This window comes from Podarcis tiliguerta, assembly GCF_965153285.1.
Source record: "Podarcis tiliguerta genome assembly, chromosome: 9".
In the NCBI taxonomy this organism is placed as follows: Eukaryota; Metazoa; Chordata; class Lepidosauria; order Squamata; family Lacertidae; genus Podarcis; species Podarcis tiliguerta.
The window spans coordinates 18,658,554-18,675,965 of NC_139542.1; the positions used below are offsets into that span (position 1 = coordinate 18,658,554).

Genomic DNA, 17,412 nt, shown 5'->3' on the forward strand with positions numbered 1-17,412 from the left:
CAACAATTGCTAATTTCAGTTGCTGTGCATTTGTTTTGTCCCAGTGCTCAAATTCATTTGAAATTTAAAAACTGAACTTGGAACAAATTTCAAAATACCGTATTTTTTGCACCACAACACTCACTTTTTTCCTCCTAGAAAGTAAGGGGAAATGTCTGTGCGTGTTATGGAGGGAATGCTTATGGGTGGCATGCCTACGGATTTTCCTCCTCTAAAAACTACGTGCGCGTTATGGTCGGGGGCGTGTTATAGAGCGAAAAATACGTTACTTGAGTTTTGAGCCCTTGCACACAAATTTCATTCTGCACTTTAATTTCCATGATTCTGATTCCAGCGAATGAATGAGGGAATCATAAATATAGCAGCGAACTTCGAATTGCTGTTCATACTCCTAAAATTGAATTTAGATTTTCAACTCCTTGTCTTTCAGCCTGAGTTTGTGTGTTTTGAGTTCAGGAATGTGGACAAGGGTTTCAAATTTGGCTAACGTAGGTAGGGCTATCCTTTGAAGTGTAACTTATGCCCCTGCTGCACTGATGGCCAAACTTGGCCCTCCAGCTGTTTTGGGACTACAGTTCCCATCATCCCGGACCACTGGTCCTGTTAGCTAGGGATGATGGGAGTTGTAGTCCCAAAACAGCTGGAGGGCCAAGTTTGGCCATGCCTGCCCTAGTGCAAAGACTTGCTTCGTGGTATTCTAGGTCAACATAGTCTTGACTGTTCCCTGCAGTATCAGTTCCACATGTGCCATGGAATGTGGAGCTATAGTAACTCTGCTGACTTCTCAGATTTCCAATTAGTGCAAGCAGCATTGGATACGGCGTCTTCACCTTGGAATTCAAAAGAAATTGACTCTGTACCTTCTTTCAAAACATGCACAATGTTTGAACAGCCCTGTCTCCATTCCTCCTTGTAGGCTTCATTGCTGCGGACATTAAAGGCACAGGGTCATGGACTCAGCTGTATCTTATCACGGACTACCATGAGAATGGATCCCTGTACGACTACCTGAAATCCACTACCTTGGATACAAAAGCCATGCTGAAGCTGGCATATTCCTCAGTCAGCGGACTGTGCCATTTGCACACTGAAATCTTCAGCACTCAAGGCAAGCCAGCTATTGCCCACCGGGACCTCAAAAGCAAAAACATCCTGGTGAAAAAGAACGGAACTTGCTGTATAGCAGACCTGGGTTTGGCAGTTAAGTTCATTAGGTGAGCAAAATACTGGGTTTTCTTGCTGAAACTTGGTTTGTGAACATGCAAAGGGAGTAGGTATCAAAGGGGGCCTGAAGTTGGGATCTTGTGACAAGGAAGGAAACAGTGGATTGTTGCATGAGCTGTTTGTGAAGGTTAAGATTAAGACTGACTGTTTGAGATCATGGTGACCATCCCAGCACAGAGTGAAACTCACACTCTGTAGCTGGAAATTATGGGGCAGGCAAGCCACATGCTAACTGGCTTCACACGCCACAAGTGGTTGTGGTACAGAATTGTGGTCAGCCACAAGGGAGGCTAGCATAGGTCGTTGGATCTTAGCCCTAGAAACTGATGCAGCTGAGTCAGATATGGTGAGATACAAATAGAACTGTATGAATGGGAGGAAATCACTGAGATTTTTGGTTAAAGCTCACGTGAAGAATGTGGTGGTGCATAGGGCAAGCAAAATGCTCAGGAGATTGGAACAAGTCCATTTGAGGAAAGGATGCCGTCTTTGCAGCATTTTAGATGACGAGGGGGGAAATGCAAATAAGGGAGATATGATAGAAGTGCATAAAGAAAAGCGGACAGCGGTTTTTCTCATTCTTGGTACTGGAACTCAGAGTCATCCCAATGAAGCTGTGTGCTGGAGGATTGAGAACAGACTAAAGGAAGTACATAATTCAACCATGGGAGCCACTATCACAAGCTGCAGTTATAGCCATAGCTAGTTAGATAAATGCACAGAGGATAGCTACAGCTATCAGGACTATGAGTAATGATGGCTTTGCTATATATTCCTTCCAGTAGCACCTTAGAGACCAACTAAGTTTGTTATTGGTATGAGCTTTTGTGTGCATGCACATGAAAGCTCATACCAATAACAAACTTAGTTGGTCTCTAAGGTGCTACTGGAAGGAATTTTTTTATTTTGTTTCGACTATGGCAGACCAACACGGCTACCTACCTGTAACTTTGATATATATGATCTCCACTACCAGAGACTTCTGAATACCAGTTTGCTGGAGATTAATGTTGCATGTTTGCCATGCTTGTGAGCTTCTCATAAGCACTGTGAGAGCAGAATGCTGGGATAGACAGGCCTTTAGGTTGATCTGGCAGGGCTCTACTTACGTCCTTAAGGAAAAGAAAGTCTCTTTCAAGAGAGTTGATTTCAGTGCCCTACCTTTTGGGTGTCCTCCATGAATGGCTGAGCAGCTAAAGCAAGGGGTGCCAAACCTGAGCCTACGAGGACACAGGAAGTGGCTCACTAACCCCAGAAGCTTTTATGTTACCTCATGAACTGACTGGGAGATGGTATTCCTCTGTCTGCTCTTCAGTGAGGATCTCATCTCCACCTCCTTCCCTCATCTCCTCCAGCAGGCAAGCCCAGTGCTGCCTGAAAATGCAGCATGGGATGTGTGTAGCCTGCAGGACACTGCAACTGCCACCTCCCTCCTGGCTGCACCCACCAAGCTGAGGGCCCCTGCCCAGGCTCGCCTTCCCTGGTTTGCTGCTTGCCCTGCCCCCATGGGCAGCTAGCCCCACCTCTGTGGCATCTCAACCCACTCCTATGAGGGCGCCCTGAACACCTAGCTACACTGCTGGTGTGTGTGTGTGAGGGGAGATGCATTCACCAGGCTGGGGGGAGCCGAGTGGTGCAGCCGCCCACTGCTGGCACCCCTTAGCTCCTCCTTCCCTGGGCCAGGCGCCTTTAAAGCCTGCCAACTCCTCACTGTGACATGCACCTGGCAGCCCTGGTTCTTGGTCCGGCAAGGGGAGGAAAATGGCGGCGCAAAGGAACCTTCGCCTCTGCCTCCTCCACCCGCCTGCCTGCCTCCCTCTTTGAGAACTGAAGCCACAACTTGGGTGCATACGTTCACTCCCTGCTCCCCTTGGCTCTGTTCTCTCCAGATTTTAAGCCTTTATGGCAGATTAAAAAATTGGCACCCAGAAACTGTGGCTTTAAAAGTCCTTTAAGGCCTGAATAAAGACTCTCTCTCCTTCTTCTGCTGCCTCAGTTGATTTGCACACAGCCAGCGGGGAGGGGGCTGCCTTTTGCCTTTCCTTCTTATAGATCTTCCTCATCCCACTCCCCAAAGTCTCACAGCGGAGAGGGAGGCAGGGAGCAGACTCCCTGCAGGCTCCGCCCAGCACTCCTTGCCCCGGCCTACCCTGCCCAGTGGGCGGTTTGCCCCATGCCCCTTGGGCTGCTCACCCCCCTTGTGTGGCACGCACACACAGGGGCGCACCCCCCCCCCCCCCGGAGCCTGAGCAGCTAGCTACGCCACTGCCACCCTGGAATTTTTCCAAATTAAGAACTATATATAAATGAACCTAATAAGATTAATAAACATATTTAAGCACGGGGAACTGAGCCCTGCTAAGAAAACAACCTTTCAGGGAAATTGGCTTGCTATCTTTGGCAGGGGAGTTTCATCTTAATGCTAATGAAATCTCACAAATGTTACCAGCAACCCCTGCTGAGTCTTATCACTGTTGTGTGTTTGCATTTGGATGCTTGATGTATCCCCAGGCATGGAAGCCTCAAAACACAAAACAAAAAAGTCCCTGGCGAACTGTTAAAAACCTTTCTCTGAAAGGATCATTTCCATGAAGGTTTTCTTTTACGTTGACCTTGCTCATAGATGGATTTAATTTGAGGTCCCTTTCTCTCCCACCTGCCCACCCTGGCCTTTCATATACAATTTAGTTTTAGGGGGGGAAAACACTCATTTTTGTCTCCTTCATCTTTCAGTGACACAAATGAGGTGGATATACCACCGAACACCAGAGTGGGTACAAAGCGGTACATGCCTCCTGAAGTCCTAGATGAAAGCTTAAATCGGAATCACTTCCAGTCATATATCATGGCCGATATGTACAGCTTCGGACTCATCCTTTGGGAAATAGCAAGGAGATGTGTTTCAGGAGGTAAATGCCTTACAGCCCTGGTGCATGTCTCTATATTACTTCAATTCCGTGTGTGTGTGTGTGTGTGTGTGTGTGTGTGTGTGTATATTAAGAGAGACAGAGAAAACCATCTGTTTCAAAGAACTGTTGTCGCTGAACTTATTTATTCCCATTTCCTTTCTGGTTGTTAGGACTCATTTTCCCTGTCCCTGTAGGTCCTCATTTAGCCGCAAAGATTTATCCTCTCTTTTAATAGTCTCTTCTAAAGATGTAGTGTGTTTCATAATTGCAATGGGAATTTGGAGCTCATTTATGGGCACTTCCAGAATTATAAACATCAGAGCTTAAACCGAGAGCGCTCCCTTTGCTTATGTAGAAAAGGAATGGGGTTGGTTTTCCTTAGGTGCCGTGATTAACAAGGAGATTACGCAGATATGATGCAAGAGGATCAGCATTAGCAGGTGTTAGCTAGCATTAGGAAACCTGTATTGAAAAGGCATTGTTGCCTGTATAAAATTAATTCCAGACCTGGCAAGACTGGCATTTTTAAACCCAGTTCCTCCACTTTCTTGTATTTTCCTCTCCTCTGGCTGATTGCTGTTTGCAAAGCTTTCTGTTACCTGTCTAAGAATGGCAATGCAGAGATTTCGTATGCTAGCCTCGAGGCATTTGAAGAAGGAAGTTGGCTTTTATTGACAGCACTTTGACTACAGGGAACCAGAGGGCAGACTTAAGGTCATCATGGTTTTGATCTGGTTTTTAACACCAAGACTAAGCCATGAGGTTTAGACAATGAAATTAGGAAAGTGCCTTCGAGCTTGCGCAAAAAAACCCCTTCAATTGCACAGCATCAAACAACCAGTTTGAGTCAGGATTAGGTCCTTCCAATGTGGAAGGGTGAATTCCAGCTTGCTTTTGAATTTTATAAATTAAGCCCTGGATATTAGTGGAAAAGATACCTACAGTTAGCCTGAGTTTTAGGACGCAGGACATATGTGACATCTCAAGCTACTTGCTTTTGAAAGCATTTTGCAGTCACCTTACCTTTTGCCTTTATATGTGGACCCACATGCCAAAATGGATTCAGCATCCACTTGGCTGCTTCCTGCTACCATATCCCAATGAACCTTCCCAATGAGCTTCGGTCTGCGCATGCCTATTCATTTGGGTTTTGATAAAGCATTGTTCTTAAACCTACCTGACACTGATACAGCTAACAAATGGCACATTTTCCAGGTATAGTTGAAGAGTATCAGCTTCCATATCATGACCTTGTTCCCACTGACCCTTCATACGAAGACATGAGAGAAATAGTAGGTATCAAGAAGCTACGGCCCTCGTTTCCCAACAGGTGGAGCAGTGATGAGGTAAGGAATCATAGAATTTTAGAGTTGGAAGGGGGGGGACCCCTAAGGTCCAACGCCCTGCAATGTGCCCAATGTGGGGCTCAAACCCAGAAACCTGGGGTTAAGAGTCTCGTGCTCTACTGATTGAGCTATCCAAGGAGAGAATAATTTCAAAACCTGACGCATTACATTTACCTCCTTTTGTCAGAATCGACTCTAGTGATTTAAGGAGGGAAAAGTCTTGACATTATAGGATGCTGCCTTTTGCAGTTGGATAAGGAAAAAAACCAAGAAAAGTTCAAAGCTGAGTTATATCTGCTACAGTGCCTGTCAAAATTATGGTGTACCTATAAGGTCGGCTTTTTAGACTCAGTTCAGAATAAGCAAGTCCTCTGCAAGATGTTGATGTAAATCTGGTATCACCTAGTATTCTGGGCGAAAGAAGCAATGGCCGCTGGTCATTTTTTGGGAAATCCGAAGGGCAGCAGTTACCCAGATCTGTGAGTGTGAGACTGTGATTGGCACGTGTTTTGGGTGTTGCCTTCCATTGTAATGTACTGAAAGCTAAAAATAGCTTACAGATGAGACACAAGGACTAGCTCACCCATGCAGGCTGGCTATAAACCACTGTAAACCAGGCAGTACTGATAAAAGTTAGAAACACCCACCACCTATTTCTGCAATCACAATTCTGCCCTCTCACCATACCAATTACATAAATTGTTGATCCATCTCTCCCCCCAAACTTCACTGGCTATTTGTGAAAATAAAATAAAAAGCAGCACAAGGCTAAACCACTCAACCAGTGATGTGGGTTTTCTGGAAAACCTCCTGTTCAGAGAACAATAATTAGCATAGGGCAGTCTGTTTCAGAAAATTTTCGGTTTGAAGGAGAAAATGCGTTGGAAATTTTTTCTGAAGCCTCAGGGAGTGGATGAATTTTGTTACATTTATATTACTGTAGTTAGGAAACAAAACTCAAAACTTTGAAACTTCCCAGCTTTCTTAATGCTATGTTTTCAAATGGATATTCATTGTTAGTAATGAACTTACGAAATGGGATTTCCCCCTACCACCACACATCATTGCTTGTGACAAATGCCATGCCTAGTGTGGCCCTTAAGAGTTTTTGATTAATTTGATTTTACTGATGTTGGATGTAAATACTCCAGGAACAGCATTTGCAGTTTGGTATTTGAGCCTCATTAAAAAGCAAATAAAAATGTCAAAATATTGATCTTCCTTTAAAAGCCACAGTTTATAACCGAACAGTTTCTTAGTGAAAACCAGAGTACTGAAATGTTTTAAATATACACTGAATGTACACATCATCTCTTTGGTCTCTATAGCAGCTCAGAGCAGATTGCCACAATTTGCATCAGGCCATGGATGGAGTAACTTTGACACTAAATGCCTTTTCCTTGCGAGGGAGGCTCTGTCCGTGAGCTACGGTACACACTCAGGATGCAACTGATCTTTCCACAAGTGATTTTGCTCTGAGGACTTTTAAATCAGAGAAAGCCAACCTCAGCCCCAGCCAGCATTCCCAGTGATCAGATAGCATGGGTGTTATAGTCCAGGGATGTCCAACAGGTCAGTCGTGATCTACTGGTAGGTTTTGGTAGATTGTGGTTGATCGTTGGTTCCCTTTCCTTAGCATTGGTAAAATTGAAACCGGCCCCGCCCTCCATTGTTGTACGATCTGCAAACGGAAGACAGAGTTTACTCATTGAGGCTGTTGGTTTCCCCAGTGATTTGTTGATGAGCAGCTGTTCCTCTTTCTTAAAAATTGGGCTTTCCTTCCAAAGAAAAGGTCAACAACTTTGACTTGAACCCCCCAAAAACGGGGGTAGATCACAGTCTCTTGGGAGTTGGCCACCCCTGTTATAGTCCAACATCTGAAGAACACCAGGTTGTGACAATCCTGGTCTAGTTTGATCTTTAGAGGGTGTTGGGGTAGAGCAGCTCAGCTCAAGTCCAAGCCATGGCTGCAAAGAAAGAATGTTCCATTGCATGCATGTCTATTTTAAACTGCACCTGCAAAGGAAGAAAGGAAAAGATGGTTTCCTTTGAAGTTGAGTCACCTGATGTCATGGTAGCACCAGATGATTGACAGGTGGGCCGCCTCACCTTCCTCTTGAAGTAGCCCCCAGGAGGACGTGGGAGCTCAGGATTTGACCTGCCACACAGGTCCTACTCCTGGCCCCTGTATTGATGGGAATTGTTGTCCAGCAGTATTTGGAGACTACAGGTTTCTCACCTCTGATATTATTAATTAATTAATATGCTACTTAATTGCGAAGGTAGCTTCTAAGCAGTTCACAAGTATAAAACTGATTTCAAAACATTTAAACATGCATAATTGCCACTAAAACAATTTCATTAAAATAGACACCTGCGGTTTGAAATGAGCAATGAAACAAGCCAATTAAAACAGGGGGTTCAGGTCCCGAGATAAGGGGGCATGCTTGTCGAAAAGCAGGTGTGTCTTCCAAGTGCCCATGGAATACTAGTACATTACATTGTATACAAGGCAGTGTGCATAATCTTACGAATATTTTTCGCCCTATAGGACGCACTTTTCCCCCTCCAAAAATGAAGGGGAAATCTGTGTGCGTCCTATGGGGCGAATGCAGGCTTTTGCTGAAGCTTGGAGAGCGAGAGGGGTCGCCTCTTGCTCTCCAGGCTTCAGGAAGCTATCAGCAAGCCTGGGGAGCCCGTGGGAGTTCCTGCAGGGCTCCCTAGGCTGTGGATAGCAGCCTGCTGCATGGAGCGCAGGGCGCGCTGAAGCAGAGCGTCCCGCGCTTCAGGCAGACATCGGCCAGCCCCACAAGCTCGGGGGACAGGGGGGAGGTGCAGCGCCGCCATACCTCTGTTCCCCGACCTGGTTTGGTTTCCCCGACCTGGTTTTGGGGGGGAAATAAAGGGGGAAAAAATTCCTTTATTTCCATATGGTACATGTATGTACGCTGCTTTGTAAGCCCCACCAATAGGGTACAAGTGTCTGTAAAAAGGAAAAACAAATTGGGAGGGGAGTTGAAAGCCTGTGTGTTAGTCTTCTGTCTCTCAATTCCACTTTTTGTCAATTAATATAGGAAATTGCTTTTCAAAGCTGTAGTGGTATTTTCCTTTAGGGGAGGGAGGAAGTTGCCTGAACACTTTCCACAGAGAATTTATAATGAAGCAAAATTGTGTTTTGGAATCAGTAGACCAGTAATTGATGTACCGCAGACAAATCTGCCGACAGTTATGGTGATGCTATGCAGAGGTCATTAATCTTGTTAAGTGGTACAGTGTAATGCTATTATTGTAGGAGGCAGCTGTGATTTGGGAATAGCAGTCTTCACTTAAGTATTCTGCAATTAGATTTAAAAATACTTAAATGGCAAGAGTTGTAAACAATCTTGAGTGCGTTGGGGAGGGTCGCAGAGGGGGGATGTAAAAAAAAAACACCACACACACACACACACACACACACACCCAGGAGAAAAGAATGATCTAGCAAAGCAGATTGAGAAAATTTGGTATATGGTCCACCACAGAATAAAAAGAGTTTCGAGGGCACCACTGACTTCCTACAGTAACTTACTATCTTTCAGAGTGCTAACCCATTCTTTGACTTAAAGTAGCATCACAGTGAATGCAGTAAGAGCTGCTGTACATGGCTCTCTTCCATTCATTAGCAGGGTGCAAAGGTGAAAAACCTGAAGGCAGGTGGGGTGTTTTATTCATATATATATATATATATATATATATATATATATATATATGTTCCCTAATCCAATTAGCTGTGAGGGTATGTGACTGTTTTGCTTGTTTCAAATTGTTCTTACATGTTTGATTTTATTTTTAATTGTATTGTTCTACTGCTTTGATGGTTGCTGGCCTGGGCTTCCTATCTGTCCACCCATCCATACACAAACATACACGTATCTGCACACATTGCCTTGATCTTCTGTTCCTTATTCAGCAATGCTAGTGACAAGGATCATACAGCATCAAGACTAATTGTGCAGATACAGGCTGTGTACACACCATGATGTTTAAAGCACTTTGTTGTGGGTGCTGGGAATTGTAGCTCTGTGAGGGTTAAACTGCAGTTCACAGGAACCACTGTGGGGGAAATCCATATGCTTGGTAAATGTGGTTTAAATGTATGGTATTTACGCAGCCACAATACCACCCGTCTAGTTGTGAACCATGCCTTGGGGCAGCGTGATTGCATATTGTCCTGCTGCACATGAGGCCTATAACGGTTGAAGGTACACAGGGGCAGAATTCCCTGCTCAGTATGAGTTCTCAATTAGGTTCATTTTGTTTCTTTCCAGAGCAGTGTTTGGCTTTCAGCCAAGATTAAACCTTTAAGTTTTTTCTGTTTGTGTGAGTGTGTGATGCCTTCATCTATATGTTTTCTTTCTTCCTCTAGTGCCTAAGACAAATGGGCAAACTCATGACAGAATGCTGGGCTCACAACCCTGCTTCTCGGCTCACAGCTCTGCGAGTGAAGAAAACTCTTGCCAAAATGTCAGAGTCACAGGACATTAAGCTCTGATTCGGCTGAAGAAAGGCACCTCTTTGCTAAATCTCAGAAAAATGGACTTTCCTTCATGTTTCAAAGAGACAGGAAGAGGAATTACAAGACTTGGCTAATATAAACCTTGAACGCAGTCTTTCAGCAAATAATCTTCCACCCTGGCGCAGAGGCCATTCCAGGAGAAAGAAAGCAACGCGGCTCCATCAAGTTTGGCTCCTCGGCTGCCAGATGAGAAGACCTTTGGCCTCTTTTGGAAGCGGTGGGAGAAACAGTTATCGATAACTGCTTCAAGATTATGCATGCTGCTTTCTGTGAAAGCCCCTAATGTTATTAATATTAATATTATTATTATATTTGGACTGTTTAATTTTCATAAAAATGAACCTTTGCAAATACAAAGTACAAGAAAAGAATTATATTGTTACTCTAAAGCAGGGTGGGGGTGGAAGAAACTCAAGCAAAATTGCATCTGAAGTCTAAAACAAATTGGTTATGATTTCCTGCTGATGAAAGACTGTTGCACTCCCAAGGCAACACACTATGTTGTGAAAGAAAAATATAATAGAAATATAAGTGATTGCCTATACAAATTTGATTTTGGGCAACATATATGACGTAGGCCAAAGGAAGCCAATGTGGTGTTCTGATTATTGTTTTGGACTACAACTCCCATCATCCTACTCTGGCTGAGGCTGTTGGGAGTTGTAGTTCAACAACATCTGGGGGGTACCATATTGGCTGTCCCTGATGTAAGCTGTCCCTGATAGAAAGACCGCATTCTCAATGGGAATCGCTAGATCTGCTACCAGGCAGTTTCTTGTGCACAGTAGATCCAATGATCCATCAGTATCCCTTGTATAAGCCCTTCACATTTCAGGTTTATTAAAGCAACACTGTTAAAGGCATCTAAGGAACATTAGATGTGAAAGGTGGAAGACAATGAAAAAAACTCCTAATCAAACAAGCTCAAGTAATACCAAGCACCCTTTACTTTCTATTATTTGGGGAATTTTTTTCCTGGCATTTTACATGCAAAACAAAAATTCTGAAATTGGTGTGAATTAAAGTTTGGTAGAATATGGTGTTATACGCACTAACCTTTCCTTTACCGGCAAAGTCCCTGATCGATGAAACGGCTCACCAAGTTGCATTGCATACCGTTCGCCTTAAGAGAATTAAGAAAATGAAGAGTATTGACAAAAGGACGTGCTCTGTTCAGCGTGCACCTGGAAATAGTAACATGTCACTAATAGGGTAGAAGAAGACTGCTGTGTGTTTCTAAACACATGCAAGTGAGCATTGCTTTGGAAAGGAGAAGTTTTTATTCTTTTTACAACTTCTCAAAAATATAATTTCCTCTTTAATTTTGAAAGGAAATTGAGAGAGTTTTTCTAAAGTGAAGGGGGTTTTTATGTATTGGATTATTGGGCCACATGCTTTACGGGAGCAGAACGTTTTCTTTTTTAAATTATTGTTTTAAAAATCAGATTGTACTGCAGGAGTACTGAATTCCCAGGTTTTCTCCTCTGCAATTCTGGTCAAAGAAGCACTCACTGAGACTCATATTTTGGTTTTGAGGTGAACTTATTAGGTATTTTGCATGCACAAGGAGTTGGGGAACTCTTCTTCCTCCTGCAGCACTCTGTTCCCCAGAATGTGAGTTGCAAACTCTCCAAAATTTGGCAAGTTTCCATATGCATGCAGAAGGCCTTCTTGCTTGCATAAGGGTGCTTTCAGTCCTCTCCTACATTCAGAACCTTCCCTCAATCCCCTGAATTTGGGCTGTCTTCTGTAAGGACTACCATGTTGTTGTTGTTGTTTTACAGTAATACACTAAAGAAATAGAACTATAAATGGGATAAAATAATTTGTAGCACCATAGCTAGCAAAATATGCTATGTGTATCCCTCCAGTTACAAGTTTTTAAAAATATTGCAAGTTTTTCTTAAAGGCACACATAATTATCAAACAAAACTGCATAAAATTCTGACCGTGAAGTTCTGGGTTGCTGAGCTGTTTTTCACTTTGGAAAATTAAATGTAGGTTTGAATTGTTGAGCTGTTATGTTATATTTTTCATTTGAAAGTCCCTTTTAGATTATTTTGAAGCCTGCAGAGGGCACTGTGCAGCTTCAGATTCCCAGTGCAGCGGGAGCCGTAGGTTGCTGTAAGTTGGAAGTGAATACCCTCCCCAAAGAAAATCCACTTAAATAGGCTGGATTCCACATGCATAACAGTCAGTGTTCCCTCTCTCTTTGCAAGGTTAGTGGAAGTAAGAATTTAAGACGCTGGGAAAAAAGTATACTGTGTGAAGTTAATTTTTTGGTGCAAAATATTGGAGCTGACTGATAGATTGATGCAGTTTCAGGCTCTGAACTTCAGAGAGAAATATGGATGGATGGGGGAGATATGTATTCCCCCCGACATAAAAGTTTAAGGCTGTAGTCCAGTGGCTCCTGGGACGGTATTTCAGAGGCCCTTGCTGATGATCTCCCTTGCTGACGTCAGAGAGAATACTCTTAATAGTGGAGCAGGAGATCCAGTTTCAGATCCAAATCCCCACCTCTGAACCCCTGGCTGACTGAATGTTGGAATTCCAACACTGAAAGGCCCAATGGGACAAATGCTGTTGGAGACTGGGGACCATGAAACACATTGGAAGAAGAAATCCAATGCTATCTCAGCCACTTGACACTCATGAATTGGACAAAAATATAGATTAGCTCAGGAGCTAGCTTAAATATCTTTCACTGATTTCCTTTTATGCAATCAGAAAAGCGTTTTAAGTTGCAGAACCGAAGAGCAAAGGTGTGTCTCTCCTCCCTCGCTCCTGCCATGCCTCTTGAGAACCTGGTAGGGTTTTAGATAAGATAGTTCAACCACCTTTGGTTTCTACCTATTCACCCTCACTTTAAGATTGCAGCCTAGGTGGGTAATAACAGAAGAATTTCCACCTCTGATCCCTCCTGTAAGTATCGTACAGGGAGCCAAAGATTCCTTGCTCAAGCACAGCCACAAACCCTCCACATACTTCAAAACCTGAATGGGCTTAGTGCTGCATGCAGTTAAGCGTGGGTGATTCTCATCGATTTGGGGGTAATTTATAGGCTATTCTGAAAGCAATTTGACTTCTGGAGCCATTAGTTGTTTTTACATGAACATTTCTGTTCCCAAACAGAGTCGATCATGCACAAAGCTAGTTTCTTCAGAAGTTGTCCTCTTCTTTCTCTTGGGTGCCTTGACAGCTGGCACCATAAATCACCTCTGCCTTGAGTGGTGATTAGTTAATGGAGGTTAAGAATGCATAGCACTAAGGAGTTTTCTGACATGGCCTGGACCGAGAAGTGGGGAAAGCCCATTTAAACTCTCACTGGATGAGAAATGGGAGTCCACAGGATCTCCCTTGCCAGACCATCTTAAAAAATGGATGTCACGCCCCTTCCCTGTTGTGCAGTGTGAATCCCCCCCCCACTTTGCTTGCACTTAACAATTATGAAAACAGCAAGTTTCTGCAATCATTGGAAATTTGAAGATGGTGCCGCTTGAGCAGATAATGTAAAAGTGATTGCTCCCACTCACCCAAGGAAAACTGGATATTTGTCTCCAGCACAATATTTGCAGCCAAATCATAGAACCCTGATAGCGGCTAAAATGTGATTAGATGGATTATGTGTGCAGTTCAGTCTGTGGTAAGCCAGTTACACAATTCACAGCCACCAGAGTTCCCAGAAAGTGATTGAGCATTTGGGTGGTGGTTGGGGGATGAATTTGCAGTGAGAATAGTTGGCAGACAACAGATCATATTGTCTCACCAGCAGCTGAACTGCAAAAAAATGGGCATGTGCAGTCCCCATTATTCAACTCGGACTGAATAATTAAAATAATTTTTCCCCTTTCTCATTTTATTAAAAAAGGACTTTCTGACTTTCTTTTCCTTTAACTTGAGGCTGACTCCACAGAGGGCACAAATAATTTTATTTCACTATGATTCAAACCCAGGGTCTTAGTAGTTACCTGAGTTTTTGGATTTTCCAAATACTTTAAAGATGCAAAGCCTTTTCTTCTATGGTTCCTGAAGTAAATGGACTTTTGGATGCCAGTATCCATAAGCCCTATATTCTTATTTTTAAAAATATATATATATATAAATCTGTTGAGATGTTCAGGTTTGCATTTTAAGGAAATATTTGTGTGTGTCTGTGTGAATATATATATATCACAGTTGGGAGTGAGGTCAACTCCATTATGTGGATCAAGAGTAAAATATTACAGATGATGAAGCACTAAGCGAAGTGTTTATTTATGAAAACATGTAGGCTGACAATTCATAGTGACAATGTAATATGGAAGAAGAGAGGCATTAGTACTGGAGTGAAAAGGGCATAATGACATAGTTTGTTTGCTTCAGGTTTGCTGCAAGACTTGGAAGGGCCTGTTTCCCCCTTCATCTCCTACATTAGCTTTTCTGAAATCAGATTTTGCAATGTGGTGGTTCAAAATGACAGAACGCATCCTTAGCCAGTGTTGCAAATTGGCTTTAGCACCAATATTTTATTTGACCACATAGTTATTCACTAAGATTGCCAAGCAGTAATTCTTCTGTTCCAGTAGCAATTTGAGCTATGAACCTTAAAGATGATGTCCCTGTTGGCCATTTGTATAAGAATTCACCATTTTTTAGGTCTTCAAATATCTGACATAGTTAATAGTTAAATATAGACACCAGAATTTTTAAAGGAGAGCTTTTCAGGGAAATATAGATTAAAATGTGTAGCTTGTGAAACTATCTTAATGGCATGTTGGGACGAGAGGAGACCAAGGAGAACAATAATCTTGCAACTGTTAGTCCTTTGCAGGCACAGCACAAACTTTCTTTTGAAGAATGGTTGACAATGTAATTTTTTTCTTGATACTGATTTGTGTTCTTTTTTGAGAACCAGTGCCTTATTCAATCTGTAAATACTGTAATTGTTAAAAAAAAGAAAGAAAGCACCATCTAGGGAACAATCCTGTATTGTAATTGTTCAAAATGGTATATGTCTGTCTTAACATTCCCTAAATAAAGCGTTTTAAGTTCCCTGTTTAAAAACAAAACAATTCTCTTTGAAATAGTTTGGCTTCTTTGTAATGTCCAGCATTATTGGTCAATGATAGATGTGTTGGCTGTGTCAGGTGCCGTGTTTCTTATTAAAAGTGTCTTCATTTAACTAGCAAGCAGGAAACTGCACAAATTCTCTCCCCAGTTTTTAATGAGTACCATGCAGTATGTGTGCTTTGCCTGCGGTCCACTGAGCCTCTTCAAGAACTGGTTTGGCACAGGAGAGTCGAAAATGGCAGGTATGGAATCATGTCGCCTTCAAGGTGTTGGACTCCAGCTACAATCTTTCCTGTCCATAAGAGTTGGAGTTCAGGGACCAGAAGTGGTCCTCCAGGAATCCCCTGGACTGTCAACATGCCATACCTCCCTTCCCAGGCCTCACCCTACAATGGTCTTGGCTCCACACTTCAAGTGCTTTTGCCTGCCTAGAATGTGCCCTTGAACTGGATGGAGTGGTGGGTGAGTAGAAAGTGAAATCTCAGTGGTGGTGGTGGTTTATTAAATTTGTATACTGCACAGGGCAAAGGGAAGAGTTGTATCCATCACGTCAGTTGCCAATGGAAAAAAAACCACTAACTTTTGTGAGCACTTTCCCCTAATACAACCAGATTTACTTGCGGGAACAGTAAGCTGGCCACAAAGAGATCTCTGGTTTCAAGTGTTTCCTTCCCATAATCTTGGCCAGCCACTTGCCAAGGTCATTTATATATAGTTGGGGAAGACAGTGTGTTTTGGTCCATGTAGGGCAGTTTGGTTTTGTGTAAAACAAAGGAGAAAAAGCTGGGGCTAAGCTAGCATTGAGACAGGGCTACATTGCTAAAGGTTTATGCATTCCGAACCAGTTTTAAGTGGATGTTTTGCGTGTGCATCTTTAATTTATTGCTGCTTCCCACAAGCCTCTTCTGATTTTTATCCTCCACTTCACATCTATATTTTATTGCAAGTGCATTTCATTTCTGCCAGTCACTTTGGTGCTTTGACCACAAGTGAGCTCTGTATTGGACTTGTGTGAGGGTGGACAAAAAAGTGGCCAACCAAAATGTCAAAAATATTTTGGAGCCAAATCAATTTTCAAATCAGCAGCACTTTTGTTGTGGGATGTCATGCACCCCGCAGCTGCTGCCTTTTTCTTCCCAGAAGCCGGTTATCTGACCTCTTTGGCCCTTCCTGCTTGCTTTCTTCCCTTCTGTTTAGCCCAAGGGAAAGTATTGCAATGAGTTGTGATGTAGGATTCCCCTTGCCCTGCCAAACCTCAAGGGATTGAAGACGAAGTGCAGGGCACCAATCTAGCATCACAACTGGCCTCCAAAGGCCCACTTTCAACCATGCCTAAGGTTATGCCTGATCAGCAGGGTTTAATTACCTACCTCAATTTCTTCTGTGCAAGACAATGAAATCGGATTTGTACTGTGCACCAATCTTATATTTGCATACTCATTTGCTTTTGCACCCTGTCCATCTGAATGCTTTATAATAATGCCACACACTTCATCAACAACCCCTTGTTAACAGCATATTGGTTTGGCTGCATCCTGCTGTTGATTTTAATGTAAAACACCCATTGCATTGGGGGAGGAATTTCTTCCTATAGATCAATGTGAGGATGTAGTCTATAATGTGGTCCATTGTGAGTGTTGGGGGTGCCATTAGACATAAAGGGACACTAGTTTTGAACACAAGCACTTTCTTCAATGAAGCAGGGAAATACTGGGTGAGGGGGGATGGCGGGCTGTGTCATTTGTGTATCTCCTTGTGAGAAATAGGGGGAAGCTGGAGCTCAGTAGTAGCACATCTGTTTTGCATGCAAAAGGTCACAGGTTCAGTCCCCCACTTTGGCAAGTAGAGCTGGCAGATATTCCTGCCTGAAATGCTACAGAGCTGCTGTCAGCCAGTGTAGACAATACTGAGCTATATGCTCCAATGGTCTGACTCTATAAAGGTACCTTTCTATGTACATAAGTGTTTTCAAAGGAGGCCACCATTTGTAAACTGTACTCCTTGCGGTTTGCTTCCTCAAGTCTGCAAACCTACAAATGTGTGTGTTTTAGACACCCCCTTTCCTGTAATCCCATCCCTGACTGTGCTGAGCCACTATTAGCCTTTGGCTCATTAAACCATCCATGGCCTTTTAAATTGTGACTATGCTATTATTTTGTGCTTTTATATTGTAAATCACACTGTGATCCTTGGAATGAAGGGCAGTTCAGAAATAACTCCTTTCTCTGCAAGAGAATGTGCACTGGTGCTTAATAGGTAAAACCACTAGGCAAGGATAGCCACCATGCTGTCTTCCAGATGTGGACTACAACTCCCATCATCCCTG

General features: G+C 43.1%; 1 protein-coding gene across 1 annotated transcript in view; it reads left to right on the top strand.

Annotated features, from left to right (window-relative positions):
* Window positions 1-15,085, top strand: part of BMPR1B (bone morphogenetic protein receptor type 1B) — an 80,672-nt gene extending 65,587 nt beyond the window's left edge. The window contains exons 8-11 of the mRNA XM_083398471.1: window positions 917-1,214; window positions 3,958-4,133; window positions 5,349-5,479; window positions 9,885-15,085. Coding sequence (XP_083254597.1) covers window positions 917-1,214; window positions 3,958-4,133; window positions 5,349-5,479; window positions 9,885-10,010 — 731 coding nt within the window. The 3' untranslated portion in view covers window positions 10,011-15,085. The remainder of the gene's footprint in view (window positions 1-916; window positions 1,215-3,957; window positions 4,134-5,348; window positions 5,480-9,884) is intronic.
* The last annotated feature ends 2,327 nt before the right edge of the window (window positions 15,086-17,412 follow it).